Source organism: Falco cherrug, chromosome 5, assembly GCF_023634085.1.
Source record: "Falco cherrug isolate bFalChe1 chromosome 5, bFalChe1.pri, whole genome shotgun sequence".
NCBI lineage: Eukaryota > Metazoa > Chordata > Aves > Falconiformes > Falconidae > Falco > Falco cherrug.
In genome coordinates, this window is record NC_073701.1 from 9,391,636 (window position 1) to 9,413,266 (window position 21,631).

Genomic DNA, 21,631 nt, shown 5'->3' on the forward strand with positions numbered 1-21,631 from the left:
CTGGAGAGACCCCTGGCAGTGCCCTGGAGGGGGGCATCCCATTTAGTGCAGGAACAGACACACATAGGAGAACTCTGCCTGGGGTCTGGTTCTCCAACTTCCAACCCCCGTGGCAGGGATTCCTGCTTTAATGAAGAAAGCACCAGCTGGAAATACACTGCAGGTTAAAGAACCTGTGCTGACTGTGACATGGTAGGTACTGCAAATGGAAAGAATGAAAAAAAAAAAAAAAAAAAAGAGAGAATAGATGGGTAATTTATCAAGACTATAGACATCTCTAACCCCAGCTCCCAAGGCTTCACCTCTGACTGTACCAATGCATCTTCCAGCCAGCCCTGATGCCGCTGGAAGGCAGTGGATGTGACAGGTGGTGCTCGTCTCAGCCCTGGCAAGGAGAGAATGGAAACTGCCCGCGCTTCCTGCAGCAACCATTTTCTTATTACTCGGGGACTTAACGGTCGCTGAAACCACAGTGGTATTTGCTGGTAGCTCAAATAAGGTCACCTAAAGGCTTCCTCAGACTTTTTTTGCGCTGTTTTTCTTAAAGTCATCCACCTATAAGAGCAAGGCTGCTAAATGTGGACCTATTTCCCAGGACAAAACAGCTTTACAAGATGTTGCTTAGGAAACATAACACATCACTCCAGGCTGCTTTGCAGAAGGCAAAATGAAGATGGAAGTTGCAGAAGCAAGCCAAGGGCAGGGTAAGGGGTTTATGGAAAAAGAGGGTGTCAGCCTCCAGTTTTTTCCTGACATGAACAGATCTGCTCGTGATCATAGTGCTAGCAGACAAGAACAGTTCTGAAGTTGTGAACACAAGGCTACAATAGCATCTGTAACCCGATAAGAGCTGCTCTGGAAACCAGTAATTTGAAAGATTTGCAAAATTTGTTTGCTTTTGTTTTTTGTTCTGACTGTATGAGAGCATCTGCATTCTATTAAAGCACCTTTACTGTCCTTTGAACTGTATCATAAAATCTCTAGGTAGCTTCCTGCTTCTTTGCACAATGTCAATGCTACTTACAGGAATTTTGATCTTCATTTACGTGAAATGTGTTTTGAAGTGGAATTTTGAGAAACGTGGTTTTATTACATGTTGCACTGTAACAATGTTCGCAGCACCATTTAAATAGTTAACAAAAGTAAATGTTATTACATTTCAGAGTTACATGAGTTTATTTTCCCAATGCATCTGAGTGATAGCAAACCACTCAGATCTGCTAAAACCATAGCTGCTTTTAGGCATGTAAAGAGATTTCTCAGACATAAAGCCTGAACATTGCAAAAGGCATCCACCAGTTGTGTAACCAGAAACTTTGAATCTTGTGATTCAGGATTTTTGTAGCATTTTTGTAGTTTATGGGAGACATCAATGACTTCACGGAATATTATTGCATCTAGAACTTGGAGGCAGGACATCAAAATATGATGTCAAAAGGATTTACTCAAAGTGACAGCAGAGCTTGTGATCACCACCTCTTCCCAGCATTGCCAAATAGAATCATAGCACCATTTAGGTTGGAAAAGATCTTTGAGATCATGAAGTCCAACCGTTAACCTGGGACTGCCAAGTCCACCACTAAACCATGTCTCTAAGCACCACATCTACGTGTTTTTTTAAGTAGCTTCAGGGATGGTGATTCCACCACATCCCTGGGCAGCCTGTTCCAATGTTTGACCACCCTTTTAGCGAAGAGATTTTTCCTAATATCCAAGCCAAACCTCCCCTGGCCCAGCTTGAGGACCTTTTTATTTTGTCCTGTTGCTTGTTATCTGGGAGAAGAGACCAACACCCACCTGCTTACAGCCTCCTTTCAGGTAGTTGTAGAGAACAATAAGGTCTCCCCTGAGCCTCCTCTTCCTCAGACTAAACACCCCCAGTTCCCTCAGCTGCTCCTCATAGGAAGACTTGTGCTCCAGACCCTTCACCAGCTCCGTTGCCTGTCTCTGGACACACTCCAGCACCTCAACATCCCTTTTTCAGTGAGGGGCCCAAAACTGGACACAGGATTTGAGTTGCAGACTTACCAGTGCCGAGTACAGGGGGACTGTCACTGCACTGGTCCTGCTGCCACACTGTTTAGGATACAAGCCAACATCTACTGGTCTGAGATACAGCTATAGAAGGCCACCAAAGTGAACACTGTGGCAGAGCTTCCCTCAGTTCCCCTGCACTGTGCTTTAAATTTACTATCTGTGCTGCTGTAGAGGAATTATAGAGGGATGAAGCTGGGTTAATTAACATTGATAATATACAGCTGTGGGCTGGCTTCAGGGGCGGTGGGTTGGCTGGTGTGGATAGTGTGCAGCTGTGGCTGGTTCCTGCTAAGTAGTTAATTAGCTCTGAGGGGTAAGGAGGAGGAGCATGGGGTAAAGAGAGATCTAAAAGAAGCAGAGGGATAAGAGCCTGTGCCCCAAATGTAGGAGAGACAAGGAGGAGCCCTGGGAGAAGAAGGGGGCCTGGATGAGGAGAGGCTGGCTGGAAGAGAAGCACTGGATGAAGAGAGAATCTGGATGCAGCAGAGGCGAGAAGCAGGGTGGACTGGCCTGAAGAGGATGAAGAAACAGCACGGGCAGTAGATGAACTTTTGAAACTTTGTGGGGGATTGGTGGCCGTGCTGGGGCAAGGCACGGGAACTACTTAGAGAAGTTAACCTGGTATGGGATGGTAAAAGCCCTGTTGCAGCTGGGTAGGTTTGATAGTGCTGTGATATGCTGCTTCCTTGCTCAAGGCAAAGACCAGCTGCTCCAAAAGAAAAAAAAACCTCAGCTGTGCCTCTTGCTCCAGGGCTGAGTGTCCCTTTCATAGCTGCACCTTTGTGTCTTCCCTGTCCTTCCTATCACATGACAATGTCATCTCAAACATGCTTCCCACAGAAAGACCGTGAGGTAATCTACCACAGAGCAGAACCGGGCAGTGTAGGTGACCTGAGCTCACTTGCCCAGTGTGGACACACCAAGTCTGCTTTGGGCTTCAGGCTATTCACAAATCCTGGCAGCCCAGCTACCACAGGGGGTCTGTTCTTAGTTCCCAACATAGTCACAAAGAAAATGTGTAGTCTGATGAGGAAAATATGAGAAACATCTATCCATCCTGCTTGCACTTTGTCCAAATCTAGACCTGAAGAAGCTTTGCTCAGGTGCTGAGGCTTCTTTCTTTTTCTGTAGGCTTGTCAACTGTACAAAGCATCACAGGTGATGTGTGAGGCTCCCTTTCTTCAAAACTATCAAGGACAGAGGCATACCAGACTGTGGCCTTAGTTCCCCAGAATCACGTTAGGAATCTCACCTCCCCGGATGGAAAGAAATACAGAGACTTAACAGTCTGCAGTCAGTGTTTAGGACAGGGAAGCGATTAACTTACCAGGAGTCACATCCCATCAGTGATGCGATGCTTCAGATCTCTGTGCAAGCACAGGAATGGTGCATCTGCACATTGTGTTAACTGTTGCCAAAACCAGAAGAAATGCTTTACTCTTCAAAGAAACCTGCAGTGCAGGATGATAGCATTAAAATGACAACACTGAGACTGGCTTTGTCTTACAGGAGGCCTGGTGCAAATTTGATTCCATCAAAAGCAATTAAGTGAGGCATAAATTCAGCATAGGCAATGTGTTCTCAGAGAACTGACAACTTATGCATACTGCCAGTGGTGCTGTGAAGGAAATTCTTATTTTAAACATTCTTTTCATTTTCCTGAAGTTGAATTGGTCAAATCTAGAAGCACTTATTACCCACCCTCAGGTATTTCTTAATATAATTGCTGAATTTCAAAGACTAGGTGCACACATTATAAGGCCATAAACAAATACACAAATTATATTTATAATGGAAAATTACTGTAAACGTCAGCAGAGGCCTCGTGAATTCCTGTGTGAAGCTTTATTCTGTGTGTTAACCACAGTAACACGCATGCTGGGGAACTTGCTTGTGTTTGTGGCAGTAATATGAAAAGATAAAACACTTGTCTGAAACTTCAGCTAATGACCAAAGCTAATTGAATTAGAAAGGGAAAAGGGTAATTTTGGAAGTATCCATGGAAAGTTTCCTTTCTAAAAAATTTAGTTCCCAACCAGCTCTGTTAGCCATATTTCTGAATACTTTTGAATAGGATCAATCTCTTAGGCCCTGATTTGATAAGACAATTAATGAAATATAAAGCTTTATGCAGCAAACTTGTTAAGGAGCAAACCTTGGGCTTGCTGAGAATTTCTGTGCTGGGAAAATTTCTTCTTCAATGAAATGACAATATGTTGTAGTGACATTTTAGTGTGTGACCAAATATCATTGATTGAGCATTTCTATTCTGTCATTTGTCATTTGGTAATTTTGGTAATAAATGAAGCAGCATTTTAATTCCAGGCCGATGTAACTTCTACTGGCTGCCTATACTAGAGGCTGACGTGCAGAGAGATCAGAGCTGACAACACTCAGGGAAAGATCTTCATAAATTCATGGAGGAGCTGTATGGAAAGGGATAGAGCTTGAAGCATTTGTTTCTCTTACAAAAAACTATGAAAATGTACAAAAGTATAAAAAGAATACTAGCCAGTGTTGAGAAATTTGCACATGAAAAATAGCAAAATTTAGAATTAAGCTTGCCCTCAAAGTCTTAATGCAGATCTTTTTGGTGTAAGTGTACTTTTACATAACTACACACTGTGTTCTGCATGCTGAATAAACAGTGCAGGTAAATATCCTCCCTTAATTTCTTTCTGAAAAAACTTTGACTGGATATATTGGCTCATTACACAGAAATACTATTCTGAGCTACTGTAAACCTAATAATAAAAACCTCATTAAAATTTATTTTCAGATAATACAAAAAGCTAAGCAAATAGAGACATCTTGCTGAGAATATGAAGTCTAATCAGCCTAAGCCTATTTGCAACATAACAGGATATATTTTTTTTCTTAGTATACTATGCAACATGTCCATTTGTTTACTCATCCTTTTAGATATAATGGCAACACTGACCTTGAGCATATTGCTGTTTTGCTAAGAGCTGCAATGGTAGAGCTCAATCAGCTCACAACCTTCTGATGAAGAAGAAACATTCTGATGAAGAAAAAATTTTTTTCATCATCACTGCTGAAGTTTCATTGATACAAATCAAGAATTCATTAGCATCCCAGTGTCAAAGTAGTTTGCTGCTCAGTTTGATGTCAAAAAATATCTGCTTGATCTCTCTAGACACTCTCTGGGAGCTGCAGTCTCGCAACTCATGTCCTTGCTCTCCCTTGGCTGATATTTGTCTCTCCAGTTTCAGATTGATCCCCTTGGCTGCAGCCTGCCATTGCTCTTTATGGAAGTCCTATAACCATGGAAAATTTGAGAAAAAGCATTAGGTAGCTCTTGAAACTAGCTGTGTTTTACATTTTTTTTTTTGTTAAAAAAATTTAACGGTGTGATAAAGGGAAAAAGAAAGGGCTGAGAAGGCAGACAAGAAGCCATGAAGACTCAGAAGATTGTTACAGCATTTAGTAAGAAAAGCAGATTAATATAATTAATACAATGGATACAATGAATATAATTAATATAATATCTATATTAAACAGCTGCAGTGTTATGCAAACTAATTCAAACTAATTTAATCAACTCTTTATTTGGAAAGAAGGCTTAAATTAATACTCTGCCCTGACAGACAGTATTCAATTCTGTTTTCATATGTACTTTCCCTGCAAGAAAGAAAGGATTTTAAAATCAGATTCTTCTTTTGCAAGTAGAATGCATTAAGGAAAGCAGGTAATTGGTAATGTGTAAAAAATCGTGTCCTTTCATTATAGGAAAAAAATAAATATCCTGTATTAAGAGCTGTGAATTCAAGAACGCCTTACAGAAAGTCAGTACCTTCAAGTGTATGCACAAAAAAAGGTAGTTCAAGACAAAAAGTATAATTGTAACGCCAAAGGTCTGGACTGGGAGATTGTTTCATTGTTTTCCTGGTGGAGACTAAAATACCATTAGAGCAGCTCTATAATTTTCCATTTTAGAAGATGGTTTATGCGGTGGGTTTTGAACCCTTTTGCAAATGGACAATATGAGACAGAAAACTGAAAGCTGATAAAATGTCTATTTTTATGGTGAAGCTGTTTTAGACTATTGGAAGAAGTGTCCTCTTTTCAAGTCAAAACTGACCACCACTGAAATCTCATGCTATGGAGATTTTCAGAGAGTAAATGAACTTTAGGAGTTTAGAATTACTCTTCAAGGAATACCTTGGATGTGTGAGACATGATTTCCCTCTAAATGTCTTTCACTAGTAAACATATTTAGGCACATGACGACAAATTAATTTCTTTATTTGAGTTTGGGGTTTTGGGTGAGGTTTTTCCAGTATAAAGATCAAATTTACTGATGGGAAATACTCCAGATCTCCTTTGAGACCTTTACAAACTAGACTCACCTGACACCAGGAAATTCCTAAGCAAGTGGCACACTACTCTTAGCCACTTGGCTGTCTGCTTGCTGAATTCTTTTAGAGGTCTTGGATGAATAACATCTGACCTTACCCATTTGGGTCTATTGATTCTGCAGTTTGTTTCATAACCTCTTGCACTGACCCTCTGAATTGAGACACCCCCTCACATGTCACCCATGAAGAAGATTCGAGTATGGAAACCTCCCCAAGTTCCTCCACAGCAAACATGCATGCAAAAAGGCACTGATTTCCCCCCCCCCCCCCCCCCCGTGTGCCCTTCTTTATAAGCTGATCGTCTATTGCCTTACAGACCTTTTCATATGATCCCTGCTCCTGAAGAAGGGGATGTTCATTATTTTTATGTTTCTTGCGAACTGCTCCTCAGTCTCCTTCTTGTTTTGCTTTATTGTGTTTTCATATTCAATGTATAGAATTTATGGTCCTCTCTTTCTACTTCATTTCAACCCCTACCTTTCTGTAGGTTGTCTTGTTGCTGTTCATAGCCTTTTTTGCCTGGTTGTTTAGCTCTGCCAGCATCCTCTGGATCTATCATCTCAGTAAAAGGAATATAAATATACTTCTAAAATAAAGAAAAAACCCCAAGTGTTTTTGACTTGGATTCAAAACACTGTTGCCAAGAAAGGATGCCTATTTGCCTTTCCCAGAATTCAGTTTAAAAGCTCATGTTTTTGGTTAGAAGCATATATTGGACTTCACAAAAGAAAAGGAAATGATATAGCGTTTTATATATGCATGTAAGTGGCTTTGAAGTTTTCTTTCTGCCGAAATAAAATGTGCAGTGTGAGGTCTGTTTGAGAAGCAAGAAGCAGGATGAAAGAAAGATGAAGCCAGTTCTCTGAGCAGGCAAAAAAATGTGGAACTAGGTTTGTGATCTTGTAAAAAACCATGCACATTAACTGTAAGTACACCCGTAACTCAAAAAATTCCATGTGGACACTTGTATTTAAATATAAACATGCCTACATTTTCCTGGACTGCTCCCCTGGCTTGGTGTTTGGGGCCAAGTTACACACTTCATCCTTGTGTTGAGACAGCACTCTACTTTTTCCACGCTTGTGACTGTCACTTACCTTCATTCCTGTAAGTTGAATAATGAATCTTCCATTCATTAGTATCAGGTTCTACTGTCAACCTGTGAACAACCTTGAGCTTAACTTAACTTACTAACTTATTTAATAAACAGCTTTGTGTTTTTCCCTCCAGCCTCAGCCACAGTTGGGAAACACTGCCTGTAAATATCTTACTCCTTGACTTCCCTCTGGTACTTTCCCAAAGCTACCCCCTGCTAGTGTGGAGCTAAAACCTCAGTAAGAACTTAAAATATAGCTAAGAGATCACCACCCATCAGGCACAGCATTGTTAGTTTACCCTTCTTGTGTACTCCATGCTCCTCCATTTTCCTTCTGTATCCATCTTTTTGGCATATCTTTGTAGAAGCAGCTAATAAGCTTTGACACGGTAAAAATCACCATCTTTTCACACAATTGTATGGTACTCTCTGTGCCAGGATGGTGTTGCTGCAGTACACAAGATCAAGATTAATAATAACATCATCCTTTGTAGACTGATGTCAAAACCCCAGATCCTTGAAAACACTGCAATAAGAAAAGCTGCTCAAAGAGCAGCTGCTACATAGTTTTGCTGCCACATAGGATTTAGTATGTCTTTTAATTGGCTGTATCATTACTGGATGCGTCGATTACTCGCTTAATTTGAGGTGAGTGGTGGTGTGTTATTCTTTTTAGCCTGAAATGCTGTTTTTCCTTTCCCTGGATGAGCTTTCTGTGATCTTCATGTGTAGATATACTAATATATTTTCACTTCTACTACAAACTTTTAAAAAATAATTTGAGAGTGTAAAGAGTATTTAGGACAAGTGAAACAAAAGACTATAACATTCAAGCAGTTTATTTACCAGACTCATGACTTTTTAAAACTGGTTTGTATTCATGCAGAAGGATAATCCACCTAGGAATCAGTATCTGTCATTATTCCCATGGGTGAGCTTGTGTGAATCTTTTGAAGAGCTTCCTGAGACAACCACAGGATCCACTGCCTTTGATTTGCTAGAGCTTTATGCAGCTTAGCAAATAGACACAAGAAAGAAGAAAAATCAATCAAAAATAATACAGACTGGTAAGATGATTGTGGTGGGTTGACTTTGGCTGGCTGCCAGATGCCCACCCAGCCGCTCTCTCATTCCCGCTCCTCCACAGGACAACGGAGAAAATAAGACAAAAAAGCAGGTGGGTCACAGTAAAGGCAGAGAGATCACTTACCAGCCACCACCATGGGCAAAACAGATTTGACTTTGGGAAAGTTAATTATTTATTCCAATTTAAAATAGATTTGGATAGAGAGAAATGAAGATAAAAAGATCAAAACAAGACCTTCCTCCTACTCCCTCTTCCCAGGCTCAGCTTCACTGTTTTATTCCTGACTTCACGACCCTCATCACCTTGAGCACCTTGATCACACGACTACCTTGAGCAGCGCAGGGGAAGGGGGGCTGTGAGGTCAGTCCGTAACAGCTCCTCTTTGCTGCTTCTTCCTCTTCACAGTGTTCCCCTGCCCCAGTGCTGGTTCTCCGTGGGCCGCAGGCCTTCAGGATAAACCTGCTGCAGTGTGGGTCCTGTAAGTCCCATGTGTCCACTCTGGGGATGGATGCAGAACAGTGTAAGTGTGTTAAGTGAAGCAAGGCTTGTTTGGAGTTGTCTTTTATTTGACCAGCTGTTGCACCAGGTTAACTTAAAAGCTGTAGCTCAGAGCATGTAAATCAGTCCAGAGCGTTAAAAACTCCATATTCAAACTCTGCCTTCCAAGTGCCTGCTGAGAAAACGATTCAGAAAGCTGGTAACACTGCAAGGGTTTGCCTGCACCAGGTACAGGAGAGTTATTAAGCACTGTGATGCTGCATAGTAAATACTACCACCTTGTAGGAACAGAATATAATTGTTGGTCACTGTTGCAGTTTAACCCCAGTCAGCAACTAAGTACCACTCAGCCCCTTGCTCACTCCACCCCTCCACTCCCAATGGGATGGGGAGGAGAACTGGAAAAAGGTAAAACCCATGGGCTGAGATAAGAACAGTTTAATAATTAAAATAAAGTAATAACAACACCAACAAATAACTGTAATGAAGAGGAGAGGGAAAGAGAGAATAAAAGCCAAGGAAAAAAACCCACAAGTGATACAGAATACAGCTGCCCACCACCCACTGACTGATGCCCAGCCAGTCCCTGAGCAGCTATGGGCAGTCTCTGGCCAGCTCCCCCCAGTCTATACACTGAGCATGACGTTTTATGGTATGGAATATCTCCTTGGCTAGTTCAGGTCAGCTGTCCTGGCTCTGCTCCCTCCCAGCTTCATGTCCACCTGCTCACTGGCAGAGCATGTGAAACTGAAAAGTCCTTGACTTGGAGTAAACACTACTCAGCAACAACCAAAACGTCAGAGTGTTATCAACATTATTCTCACAGCAGATCCAAAACACAGCACTGTACCAGCTACTAAGAAGAAAATCAACTTTATCCCAGCCAAAATCAGGTCACCCAGCACCTTTTGTTTTATACTGATCCATCAGCCTCAAGTAGTATGTTTATGTTTGAAATACTTCTCTTGGAGTTCAGGTTTTTTTTGCTGTATGTGGTTGTACTGCATACAGCTTGAGCCTGGCTTCCAGGTACTAGCTGCAATATAAAATCCCAGGTAAAGTCACTTTGGTTTTCAAGCTTAAATGAACATTCCTAATAACCAGAGAGGTTTTGTTTAAGAAACCAATAAATAATTTCTGTATAGTGCTCTGGATGTGTTTATATTCCTCCAAACAGGTGTTTAGGACACTAGGTATTTAATTGCATGCTACAGCTAATGACACGATAGTCTATGTATCCCATGATGTATCACCACTAGACACTATACAGACACATTAAAGGTGAAGTCCTGACCCAAAGAAAGCCTTGGTGAAACCCAGTGAATTTGACAGGAGACAGAAGTCATTATAACCATTTCAGAGAAAAAAACCTTCAACATTCTACTGAATCTTCATTTTTCAGAAAGAAATATTGCAGACTAGCACTTAAAAGATCACCGAGAACTTGCTAGAATCCCCAGCTTCATTTTTTTGGAAAAGACCTTGCACAGTATTTTTAAAAGTAAGTGACTCTCTGCTGACAGAAAAAGCCCAGGCTTGTCCTTTTGAAGTGCAACAGGAATGTTGCAGACGGCAAAGTTTGAATAGATCTGCATCAGTAGTTCCATGCCACAAAAGTCTCCATTTAAAGAAAGGCATCATGTTGCTCAAATCAATGAACAGTGGCTCAAACGGACAGGCACAAAGCCGAACCAAGGATCAATACATGTATTTAAATGCCCTTTGCAGCTATTTACTGAGACATAGGCACACAATCTTCTTTTGCTAAAGCAAGAAGTTCCCAGCATTTGAGAAACACATGAAGTTGACACAGTTGATTTTAATGTAAGGTAAATGAGAAAAATCCATCAATCCCGTGAAATGGGCTAGAGGGGCTCAAATCTGTTCTCTCACATGCAGGAGTGTGTGTGCATTGAAAGACTGGATGTGAGGACCGTGATATTGCATTGGAGAAAACACAGTGTTAGGAGAGTTCGTCAGAGAGAGATGGAGGAAGTGAAAAAGAAGAGAAAAAGAGTTTGCTTCTCTGTGCAGTTTGTACTGTTAAGTTCCTTCTCACAGTCCTGCTACTGTGTGGCTTCAGCTAAAAGCACAAATGGTCATCCACTGTCCCCTTCCTGTTTACCACGCGTACTTGAAGCATTTCCTAGCCTGCTGTGACACTTAGATTCAAATAGGAAGAAGTGCTAAAAACCCCTTGAGATGGAGAATGAAGATGGTTACACAGAACTTCATTTCAAAACAAAGAAGAAAAGCCCCAATGCAGGTGAGCATTTAAGTGTTTATGGTCAGCCTTCAGACTGGTTCTGTAAATAACAAATCTCATCTTTGAGTTATCATAAAAAAACCCCAGTCTGCCAAAATTTTAGCTGGTGCTACGGAAGTTGCCAATGATATATGGCAGTATACAGAGAAATATGATGGATAGTAGATAAAATGCAGTACTAATAGTACCAGGAGGCTTGGCGTACTCATGCTGACAGTGCCAGTACAAAACGGAGACTGGGAGACAAGTGTATGAGGAAAACATGAGGCAGTAGCTGGCAGCAAGTTTGACAGTGGTCTCAGCTCATTAGCCATTGAAGTTTTCTCTGGGGTTGGGGTTTTGTTTGTTTGTTTGGTTGGTTGGGGTTTTTTTGCTTGGTTTTGTTTTCAGGAATCACAGCTAAAAATAATTTCAGAATAATTTAAATGAAAACTGTAAGACAGGAATTTACTGTCCAGTAATCATCTTCAATGGCTTCTGGGGATTTTGTCAAAAGTGTCAGGACCATCAGCGGAGACAGTACAAAGATACATGGTGGAGCTCACCTTTGCTAACCTTTATTTCTTTTGTGTCCCAAGTAAGAGCTTCTCAGACCGTAAATACCAAGTCCTCAGAGAAATTAGACATCCAGTTTCTAAACAGTTAATTAGCTATGATGATTGGTTCCTGAGAAGTCCTGGCTAAGTTTTATGTAAGAACAATTTTGAGTAGAAGAAAAGTAAAAGCCAACCTCAGTTACTCAGTATGGCAGGATAAGTTGTGTTTTACTGATGTAAATTGCACCAGTTTGTCTATTATTACAACTTACCCGAAAGTGTGTTCCCAACTGCAGTAAAGGTACAGAACCAGCAAAATTGAGAAAAAAAATGAGAAAACTGATCATAAAAGCTAATATTTAACTAAGACCTTTCACTGGTCTTTAAAATGCTTGTCAACATGCACAAAACTTAGCTGTAATAGAGTAAATTGAATATCTCCATTTCAAAGAAGCAGAAAGTCAGACAAAGCAGATGTGGCACATAGAATAGTATGGGACCACAAACACGCAGCGCACACAGCGGCAATGCCAGGTTTAAAATGCTTTATCTTCATCTACCTGCATGGCTGGGTAGCGCGACATGACAGGGCAGCAGAAAGACTTCGGGTAAGTGACTGCGGAGAGCAGTGCTTCCGTTCAGCTTGTCAAACAGCGGGCTGCAAGCTGGGTCTCTGCTTGCAGTGCAGGGTGTGAGCTAGCTTTAGACCAGGCACAGGCTAGTCGTGGTAGCATGATACACATACAGAATACAGAAGTATATCTGCTGGAGTTGCAATGCCTTGTTGGCATAACCTAGTGCAATATCTGTGGCAGTTCATGTAGCACAAAAGGAAGAGCACAACGCAGAGCTCCTCTTCTCCCCTGCAGTCCCATCCCATCTTGCCAGTGGTGCAAGCTGCAGAGCTGTCTTGAGGAGCTGGGCAGGTGCTGAGCTGTTAGCCCATGCTGTGTAGTCAGTGCTGCGGTATGGCTGCTACCAGAGCTCACCCTGGCTAGCTGAGCACCGGGCTGAGCATTTAAACAAGTCCCTGTTACTCCTTCGCCTGCTGGCTAGCCATTGTGCAAGCCTTGGCAGAGTTAAGATCAGACCCCAGATATCTTAATCGCCTTTTTTATGTCAAAATCATTGCTTAGCACCCAAAGGAAGAAGGAAAATGCACACAGATGCCTAATCGTAGTATTTTGCATAGCTAGTGAAAAGTACTGCATTCTGTTTACATATATTTGCCACCTAAATAGGGTGGAAATAAAAAACTTGGGGATTAGCTGTTTATTTAAAGATGACTAGTCACAGATACAGCATTTGCCAAGTACGATTGAGTAGACAAATGAGGAAAAAAGATGTTTTACCTCTGTGCAAAAATGATGACAGCTAGAAATGAGACATGAAGTGAAAGTGTTAGTGGAAATGAGTTTATCCTGTAGCACAAAGTTCAACTCATTCCATGATTTGAAACACTGCTCCATGCATTACATTTTTGAAGCAAGTTTAAAAGCAGAGAAATTTTCAAACAGCTGATTCGCATGTGATCTGGGCCACCAGCATATGAAGCATAATGGCTCTTAAAGGATTCTTCCACGGGGTACTTCATGATCTTATTTATTAGTTTGAGAACAAGCTCTCTACAACGTACAGCATTTTGGCATCCTTTTTTCTCTTCTGAAAATGGCCATTTCCATGAAACAGAAAGTCATCCTTGTGTTATTTTCTGACTTTATTCCTGGACCCTAACTCATGGAAGGTTTGCATGTAAAATCTTTTTTCCCCCATGAAGTTAAGTTTGGACAAAGAGAACGGTGTGTTATGCCTTGGTCTTTCTAGAAGAACATTCACAAAGTATTTCCTGCAAACACTAATGTTAGAAAACTAGGAAGAAAAAAATAACATGAGATTTCCCACATAGTTGGGAAACTTCTAACTGTTCTCCCTGCTCAAAGGACTCCTTTCAGGTACCACAGAACATCTTTTATGCCTTTGTTATTTTAAAGGACTTTGCTGTACGGCAGTCTATGTTAACTATATTACTAGCTCTTCCAAACGCATGCTGGTAATCTGCTGGAATGAGTCCAGCGGAGGGCTCCCAAAATAGCGAGTGAGCTGAAGAAGTGACACAGGAGAGGCTGAGACATTGGCTTTGTGCAGCTCTGAGAAGGCTGAAGGGAGTTTTGCCTTTCTCTTTAACTACCAAATGGGACAGCATAGAGAAGACAGAACCAAACTCTTCTTAAAGATGCACGTTGAAAGTGACAAATTGAAACATGGCAAATTACAATTTGATACAAGAAAAGTTTTCTTACAGTGGCAGTGGTCAAACACTAGGGCAGGAGCCTGGAAAGGCTGTGGAATCCCCATCCTTTGAGATACTTAGAAACTGGCTGAACAAAGCCTTGAGAAACCTCCTGTAACCTCACTCACCTTAAGCAGGAGTCTGACCTAAAGGACCTCATGATATTCCTTCCAGCCTACATAGTTCTGTGATTCTAAGGCAAGATTTGTGGAAATCCTGAAATAAAGTGAGTGAGCAAACAGAAGCAGTGAGTTTCACTAGGAAGTGGTATGGCAGGAGTTATATACATATTATATATATTCTTTTATATATAAGAATAAATTATAAGATTGTTGGGTAATATTCAGAAGGAAGATTCACCTTGACTGTGCATTTCTGGGCTTTTCTGATTCTAATTAAAAGTCATTTTCTTTCACTTGTAAGGGAACGAATTTTTGTACCACTTGTCCCTGATCTTAATCAAATATCCAGTTTGCAAAGAATCCCTGTTTAAAGCACTGCTACTTAATTTTTCAAACATTTTGTAGTAATTTTCCAGGTGGGATTAGCTGAACATCAAAGACTCAACCAAAAAAAAAAAATCTGTCCAAATTATAATGTGGACTTTTCTAAAGGCCTTTGACTTGACATCTGGTGTACAGGTGATAAAACTGATCAGTGGGTCCTGGAGTTACAGAGTTTAATTTTCAGAGAATCTGCTGGTCCTTTCTTGACCGATAGTGTTGGTACTCATAGCCCTCGAACCTCATTTTTGTTCTTACATGTTATATACATCTTTTTGTTTGTAACTGTTAAACTTCAGTTTGTCCAGTTTGTGAGGTTTTCTTCAGCAATGTTTAGGTGCTTGCTGTGACATCTAACAGTCTTCATTGTAGCTACAGGTGATGTCTCCCTGCTATGAAGAAGCAGAAACTGTTCAGTAGCCGCTCAAAACCTCAAATTAACTGGCTGTCAGTGAAGACAGCATGAGAAAACTCAAGCACCAAAAAAGTTTTCATAAATGAAAGTTCATTAGAAGCAAGAACCACTTGATATATGCAGGACGCAACCAGAAAGGGAAAAGTAACTGTGACAAAGCACGCAGCAAAGTGACAGTGATGGATGTTCTGTCTGAAAGGTGTTTAGAGAAACCTGGAATTATGCCCTTGGTAGAAATTCATGCTGTGTTTGTAAAACCCTCTTATTTCTTGCAGAACGTCTCTCTAATTCTTCAGGCTTGCGGTATTTTGCTGCTCTCTCAGGATTTCTGAATGTTGTATTTCTGGGAGTTGTGATCACCTTAATTCAGCAATGTGAGTGACCATGTGAAATGTTTTGCTTTAATTCCTGTGAAAACAACAGGTATCAATCCTTACATTAAACAAGTTTTGCAAAGAAGCTATTTTGATAGGTGATATGACCACTCATGCTTTCTACTATTGTGTTTCTCATGAAGGTGGGAGTCACTGCAGCAGGTCAGCGGCTTTCACAGAATTGTTGCATGTTTGGGGCATACGAAATGGGCTGGAGTCTTTCTCACTTTCCAGCCCCCCAATCCAAGAGTTCTTCCTATTCCTTTCCAAAACTGAACCAACCACCAAGGTTTCTAGCCAGAGAATCCAGCCATCCAGCTTCCAGCTTGAAAATACTTTTGTAGTAATGAAACAAAACTCACTCCAGGTATATGGTACAACTGGAATCCCTGCTATCTTCGCCTCCCTCATCCTCACTGCCAGTCTTCACCTCCTGATGCCCTGCTTTGCTTACTTTAAGTCTCAGCCGGTCCTCCCTGGTGTGTACAATGGGAATGTGAGCTGGACTTCAGGGATGGGTGAGATAGGAGGCTGGAAGACAGTACACATAGTTGGAAAAGACCTCTTTAAACAGAAGTAAAAACGAGTGCCCCTAAATTTCTAGAAGTGGCTTTTGCATTGTCCACAGAATTTGTGCATAAGCACGGGGTCACTGCCAGTATTGATCACAGGCGTACAGAGCTTACCTAACCAGCAGAGATGTGTGTCGTTCTCCCTGAGCATCTAAACTTAGAGATCAGGGAGAAATGGTTGCAGTTGCCCTGGTCAAGCAAGCTGGACAAGTTTCTAGGTTGTCATCAACGAGCATCTGCATCTTGATCAAGGAGTCTATGTTGTAGCTTCTTTCTTTAGAAAATCTTGGCCTGGGAGTCCCAATGTTCCAGTCTCCATCTGGACATCAAAATCACTTTGTATGTCAAAATCATTAAGAGAAAATGAGAGTTCAGAAGCACTTCTGGGAATTACTATCCTCCAGAGTCACCTATTCTCCTTTTCTCTGGATGCAAGTCCTGCTCTCTCACATCAATCCATTCTTTCCTGAAATAAGCTCAACAAATTTCAGGAACTGGAAAACCAGGGGAACCACCATGTTATTTGAAAGACAACTGTTGCATGCTGTGTTGTCAAAAGCATGATGATAATGGATTCTACACTGTCTTTGTGAAGTCAGTCACCTCATCTGTTTGTTTAATGTATACTCATTAATTAATGCTCAGTTCTCCACCTACCATTTACAGGAGAGCTGGAAGGGCAAATGAGCAATCTGAATTTCCACTTCAAGCTCCTATTCTTATACACAGAAAAATACTATGGTGTTTCTATGCAGTTCACTTGTGAGTTTACATTAAATTGTTGGAGATTCTTGTCCAGGTGACTTGCTATCAAGTGGCATGTGGGAGTCCAGAGGAAACTTTACTGAAAGTGACAGTACCTTTGAGGAAGCTCTTAATGAAAACAGCTTACTGACTACATTAAAGGAAGGTTTATGCATGCATGCAAATGGTAAGAAAATAAAATCTTGCTCATAGTAACATAAATGGTTTGAAGCTTTTGAAAAGATTAATATAAAAATAAACACCTGCACAAAGGAGTTGACCTTTAGATACCAGAGTAAGCATGTTTATGTTGATAAAGATGTATAAAGTGATCTATTTTACAGTTCCATCCTTGCAAATATTAGTTGAAGCAAAAAATAAAACCAGAGCAGTGGTACTGAAGGCCTTTGTTATTTCTCCATGGATGCCATTGAATTGTACTACTCCCAGTGATTTCAGCAGAGCTGGGATTTTATTGATGGCTTTTACCCCAATTATGTAAAATATTTAGTACAATTACTTAGAGTTCTGAAATTTTTAAAGATGCAGAGTGGTCCTTAAGCAAAGAATGACTATGTTTACTACCAGTGTCAATCAGTGACAATGTGCTTTCTTAAAATGAGCTGTACCATTACAATTTCTGCTCTGCCCCTGGTTTAAAGCTTCTTTACACTCTTATTCAAAAGCTGAAGAAAAAGCAGGAGCCAATAATAATAATATCAGTTGTAAAAGAAAAAAGTGACAAAAATCCCTTCACCCCAAACTCTGTTCACAGAGTCCAGATGTGAACTCTGTCCCATTGACTGGAAGCTGCATTACGGAAAATGTTATTTCTACTCAAAAACTCTTGCCACCTGGGAGAACAGCAGAAAGTATTGCTTGGGAAAAAAATCTGAGCTCCTGATTATAGAGGATGCAACTGAAATGGTAAGCTTGTAAGACACACTGTGATTTAAATATTTTTTGCTTATACCTTGTGAATCTATATATCAAAGTATAGCTTTCCACGTATATTTTTAGAAGCCATTTCTAATCTAGACATGCTCATAAAAGGCATTGTCAATGGAAAGTGCTTTGATGATTGGCTTCTGCATGTTAAGAAATACTTGTGTCAAATAGAAGACCAATAGCCTACGTTTCATTTAAATAGATGCAATGATATGCCTAGGGATTATCTCCAGCAAGAACCAGCTGGCATTTGAAGGATCCTTGCATGTTTTACTCCAAATCAAACCTGTACAGAGCTAAGCTGTCATAAAGGCTGTTGTCATTGGGGGATAGAGCTGTTCCTCTCTACTTTGTAAATTTTTAAATACCAGTACCGCATCTGTGGTAACAGGAAAAAAACAGTTCTGTGGACCAAATCCTGACTTGTAGTGTGTTTCTTTTGTGAGTGTTCTCTTCTGTGCTTCTGATTTTGCTTAAAAGGTGACCAGGTTCAGACAGTCACTTCTAGAGCACCCAGGAGGGTGAGCCAGCAAAACGATCACCTCCTTTGTAGTGAGGGAAAAAAAGAGGAGATACCTTCAGCTCCTGTAATTCTGATCAGCCTGATAGTCATCTCAAATGCACTAGTGGAATGGTCCTGGGGCCAGCAAGGAGCCAAAGTTTAGCCCCTTGGTTGCTACACTTACCATCACTAGCCATGGTACTGGGTGTAGTTCAGTATCTGAACAACTAATTTCCATATATTTGGTTTGGTTGGTTTTTTTTTTTCTTTTAGATTTGTTGAAAACATTATCTGGAATCTCTGGGGTTAAAAGCCTTGCTGGTTTTAAAATATTAATTACCACTATACATTATTGGTGCTGGAGTTTTATGAAGTGTCATTATTATCAGAGTTCAAAAGTCATACCTCTCTCTAGGACTTCTTAAGCAAACTGAAGGATAAAGACACTGGCTTTGTTTGGACTGGATTAAACTTTGATGAGGAAAAAGGAAAATGGGTATGGCTCCGTGATCCCAAACGCCCAGGGCACAGGTAGGTTCATTCTGGAATGCATCCGTGTTAGCTTCTGTGACATGTTCTGCACTTGCTCTGCCCAGGCTGTTCCACTATTAGACCATGAGAAAGTACTAGTAAAATATCAGGGCCATACGCCAGGTAGGCAGCTCAGCCCATTCTAATTTTTCTCAGTACAGAATTCTGCTCAATACCTGCAGTTGAAAAGTGAAATACCTTGACAGCTCTCAGAAAAGGCGCTAATTTTATTAGGACGTACCTATGCTGTGTAAGCTTTTACCTCCAGCTGCATAACAAGTAGGGAAACAGAGAAAGGGTGAAGCTTACTGAACAAATAAAACCTGTCTGTATGTCAGAGAATCAAAAGAAAGGCAGTATAAAGACAAAAAGTCCTTGTGGTTTCATTCTTTGTATATGCAAACAATTTTTTTCAATGATCTTTGTATCTGTGTGTTGTTTCGCTCCTGCAGTTCTACAATAAGAGAACACAAGAAAGAAAATAAATGTGCTGCCTATAAACTGAAGCAAATGCATCCTGACAACTGCCACTCCCTGTACAAGTGGATTTGCAAGAAGAGTGCTGTCCTGCTGAGTATCTAAGATGTTGTAAAGTGAAAGTGAATAAGGTCTTTGAAGGTTTACACCACTTTACAGTGGGTAGGATATCTGATGTAAAACAAAGGGGAAATTGTAGCCCTGTATTTTGATGAAGCAGTGATTAAAGTCCAGGACAATTTCACTTGTGTCTGTCCACTATAAAGGCATAAAATCTACATGCCCTTGTGCACACTGATGCATTGCCCCTTAGAGCTATTAAAATAAGAACCTTAGTAATTTTAAGTAGCTTATAGAGTCCAAGAGTTGTGTAAGCCACAGGTAAAATGAGGGTTTATATTTTAAACCAACCTGGCAAGTAGATGGCACAGCAGGCAAAAAGTTGCTGTTGGTACTTACTTCAGGTGAAGAGGTTGTGATCGGTGCTATGCACTTAAACGAGCCTGCATATCTCATCACTGGAGGTCCAGTATGGGAAGACAGCATAACTCCACACAAGAGAAAGTCAAGATGTAGAATTTTCCAAAAAAAGTTTGATTTCATATTTGTCATTCAGTATTACAGAATTTGGCACTTAATAAATACCTCTTCAATTTGGTTGCGAGATTTAGTGGCCTGATAGGATGTCTTTGTTCTATTAGCATGCTAGAAATGGCAAAACCTTATTTATGGGGCTATCCTTCCTTTTGTTAGTCCACTTCATACACAGTTTTTACAAGTAAAAAATGGATGTTGCAGCCCTCATGTCTTGAGGATACTCCTTGAGATGTCTCTGAGACATCCGCTGTTTTCTGTTTGATCTTACCTCCAGACAGCTTGTACAGGTCTGAGTAATCTGCTGTGCTTCATTGTTATGTGTAACCATAACACACTTAACATTTGATTTTTATAGCTAAGAAAAATCAGTATAATGATTAAAATGATGATTCTAGGATATAAAACCAAACTCTTCAAGTTGAGGAATATGACTCAGAGGCACTTCCAGTGCATTTTGAACTGTGGTAGTAACATGGTTCACTTGGTGATGTGTTTAGTGTACAGTAACCTCTCCCTTTGTGGCTTCTGACCTCATGTCAGACTTTGGGTGTTAAGAGTGGAGTGCTCCAGCATTTCTGGGGATTGTTTGAAAATTGTTGAAGATTGCTTGGCATTTCCTAAAGGCTTTGAGCCTAACGTAGCACACCATTGCAGTGATTCCCGTGAGCTGTGTGTTGCTTCTATAGGTATGATGTAATTAAAATCACACCCTTCAGCAGACACTATTTGCTTACACATCTATTATTAGATAGTTATACACAATGAGATAATTTACAATAATTTGTGGGCAATTGATCAACACACACATTACAATGGTGTTAAACATTTCTAACTTCGTTTGGCTAGGTCCTTGATAACAAAACCTTTTTCATAAAATTGGTACATGGTTGCATGTCATACTTGTATGTAGTTTTTTATATCTCTGTAATTGAGGAAATTCTGGTTCCCACCATGATCTGTTTTCTACCTGCCCATTTTATATCTCTGGCATTGTATATATCACTATACAAACACAGTCTTCCCAGGCCCAGTGTTGCAAATATACACATAATAGCATACATTCTTCTAAGATAAAATTTACCCTTGTAATTATTTCTACACTGAATTGATTAAGCTTTGTTTTTTCTAGCACTTAATTTGTTTTATAAACATACAGCATCACATCTATGTATATGTTGCATATACAAACAGCATATATTAGTGATCATGATGACTTATTAATGGGAGGCATGTATGTCCTCATGGAGAGAAACAAAGTTTCCCTTGATTGGAGATGAATACACCTTACAACTGGTTCCATTTTTCCTCATTATTTGTAGATTAATACAATGGTCTTGATGTTAACTTCAGCTATGGGAACTGACTACAAAAACCCAGTATCTTTTCCATTTCATATAGACATGTACAACATCAAAAAAAAAGAAAGCAAAACCAGCTAAACCAAATAAATACAATATAAACAGCCATACCCTTAGGGTTGAAACGCTTTACTTGTTCTGTTCAACTTTTTTTTTATCTTTCCTTGTTTTTCTATACGCAAGGTCCATACAACATTGGGCACTCCTACCAACACACTGCTTCACACCTACCCTCCCTCTCCAGTCCCACCGCTGCAGCCCACTGTTAGCAAATGTTACAGGCTGGACTAATTTCAATGTGTTATGGTCCCCTTTTTTCTCCTTCTCCTCTCCCCTTCTTGCTTGCTGGATCCCCTTTGCTAATTCTAGCCAAGCTCTATCTCACTGCTCAGTCTGAATCACTATTCGTTGCTCAAGAACC

General features: G+C 40.4%; 1 protein-coding gene across 4 annotated transcripts; it reads left to right on the forward strand.

Annotated features, from left to right (window-relative positions):
• The first annotated feature begins 10,375 nt into the window (after positions 1-10,375).
• On the forward strand, positions 10,376-19,499 carry LOC106631577 (killer cell lectin-like receptor subfamily F member 1). 4 transcript variants are annotated; one of them, XM_027815066.2, is made up of 6 exons: positions 10,376-11,363; positions 15,383-15,481; positions 16,841-16,984; positions 17,573-17,724; positions 18,663-18,778; positions 19,231-19,499. In XM_027815066.2, the coding sequence occupies exons 1-6, from the start codon at positions 11,300-11,302 to the stop codon at positions 19,358-19,360; spliced, it is 705 nt and encodes a 234-aa protein (XP_027670867.2). In that variant the 5' UTR covers positions 10,376-11,299; the 3' UTR covers positions 19,361-19,499. The 4 variants fall into 4 exon arrangements, with proteins under 4 accessions (XP_027670867.2, XP_055566971.1, XP_055566972.1 ...); XM_014285641.3 differs by having other exon boundaries at positions 10,393-11,363; positions 16,853-16,984; XM_055710996.1 differs by lacking the exon at positions 15,383-15,481 and having other exon boundaries at positions 10,379-11,363.
• Positions 19,500-21,631: the final 2,132 nt, after the last annotated feature.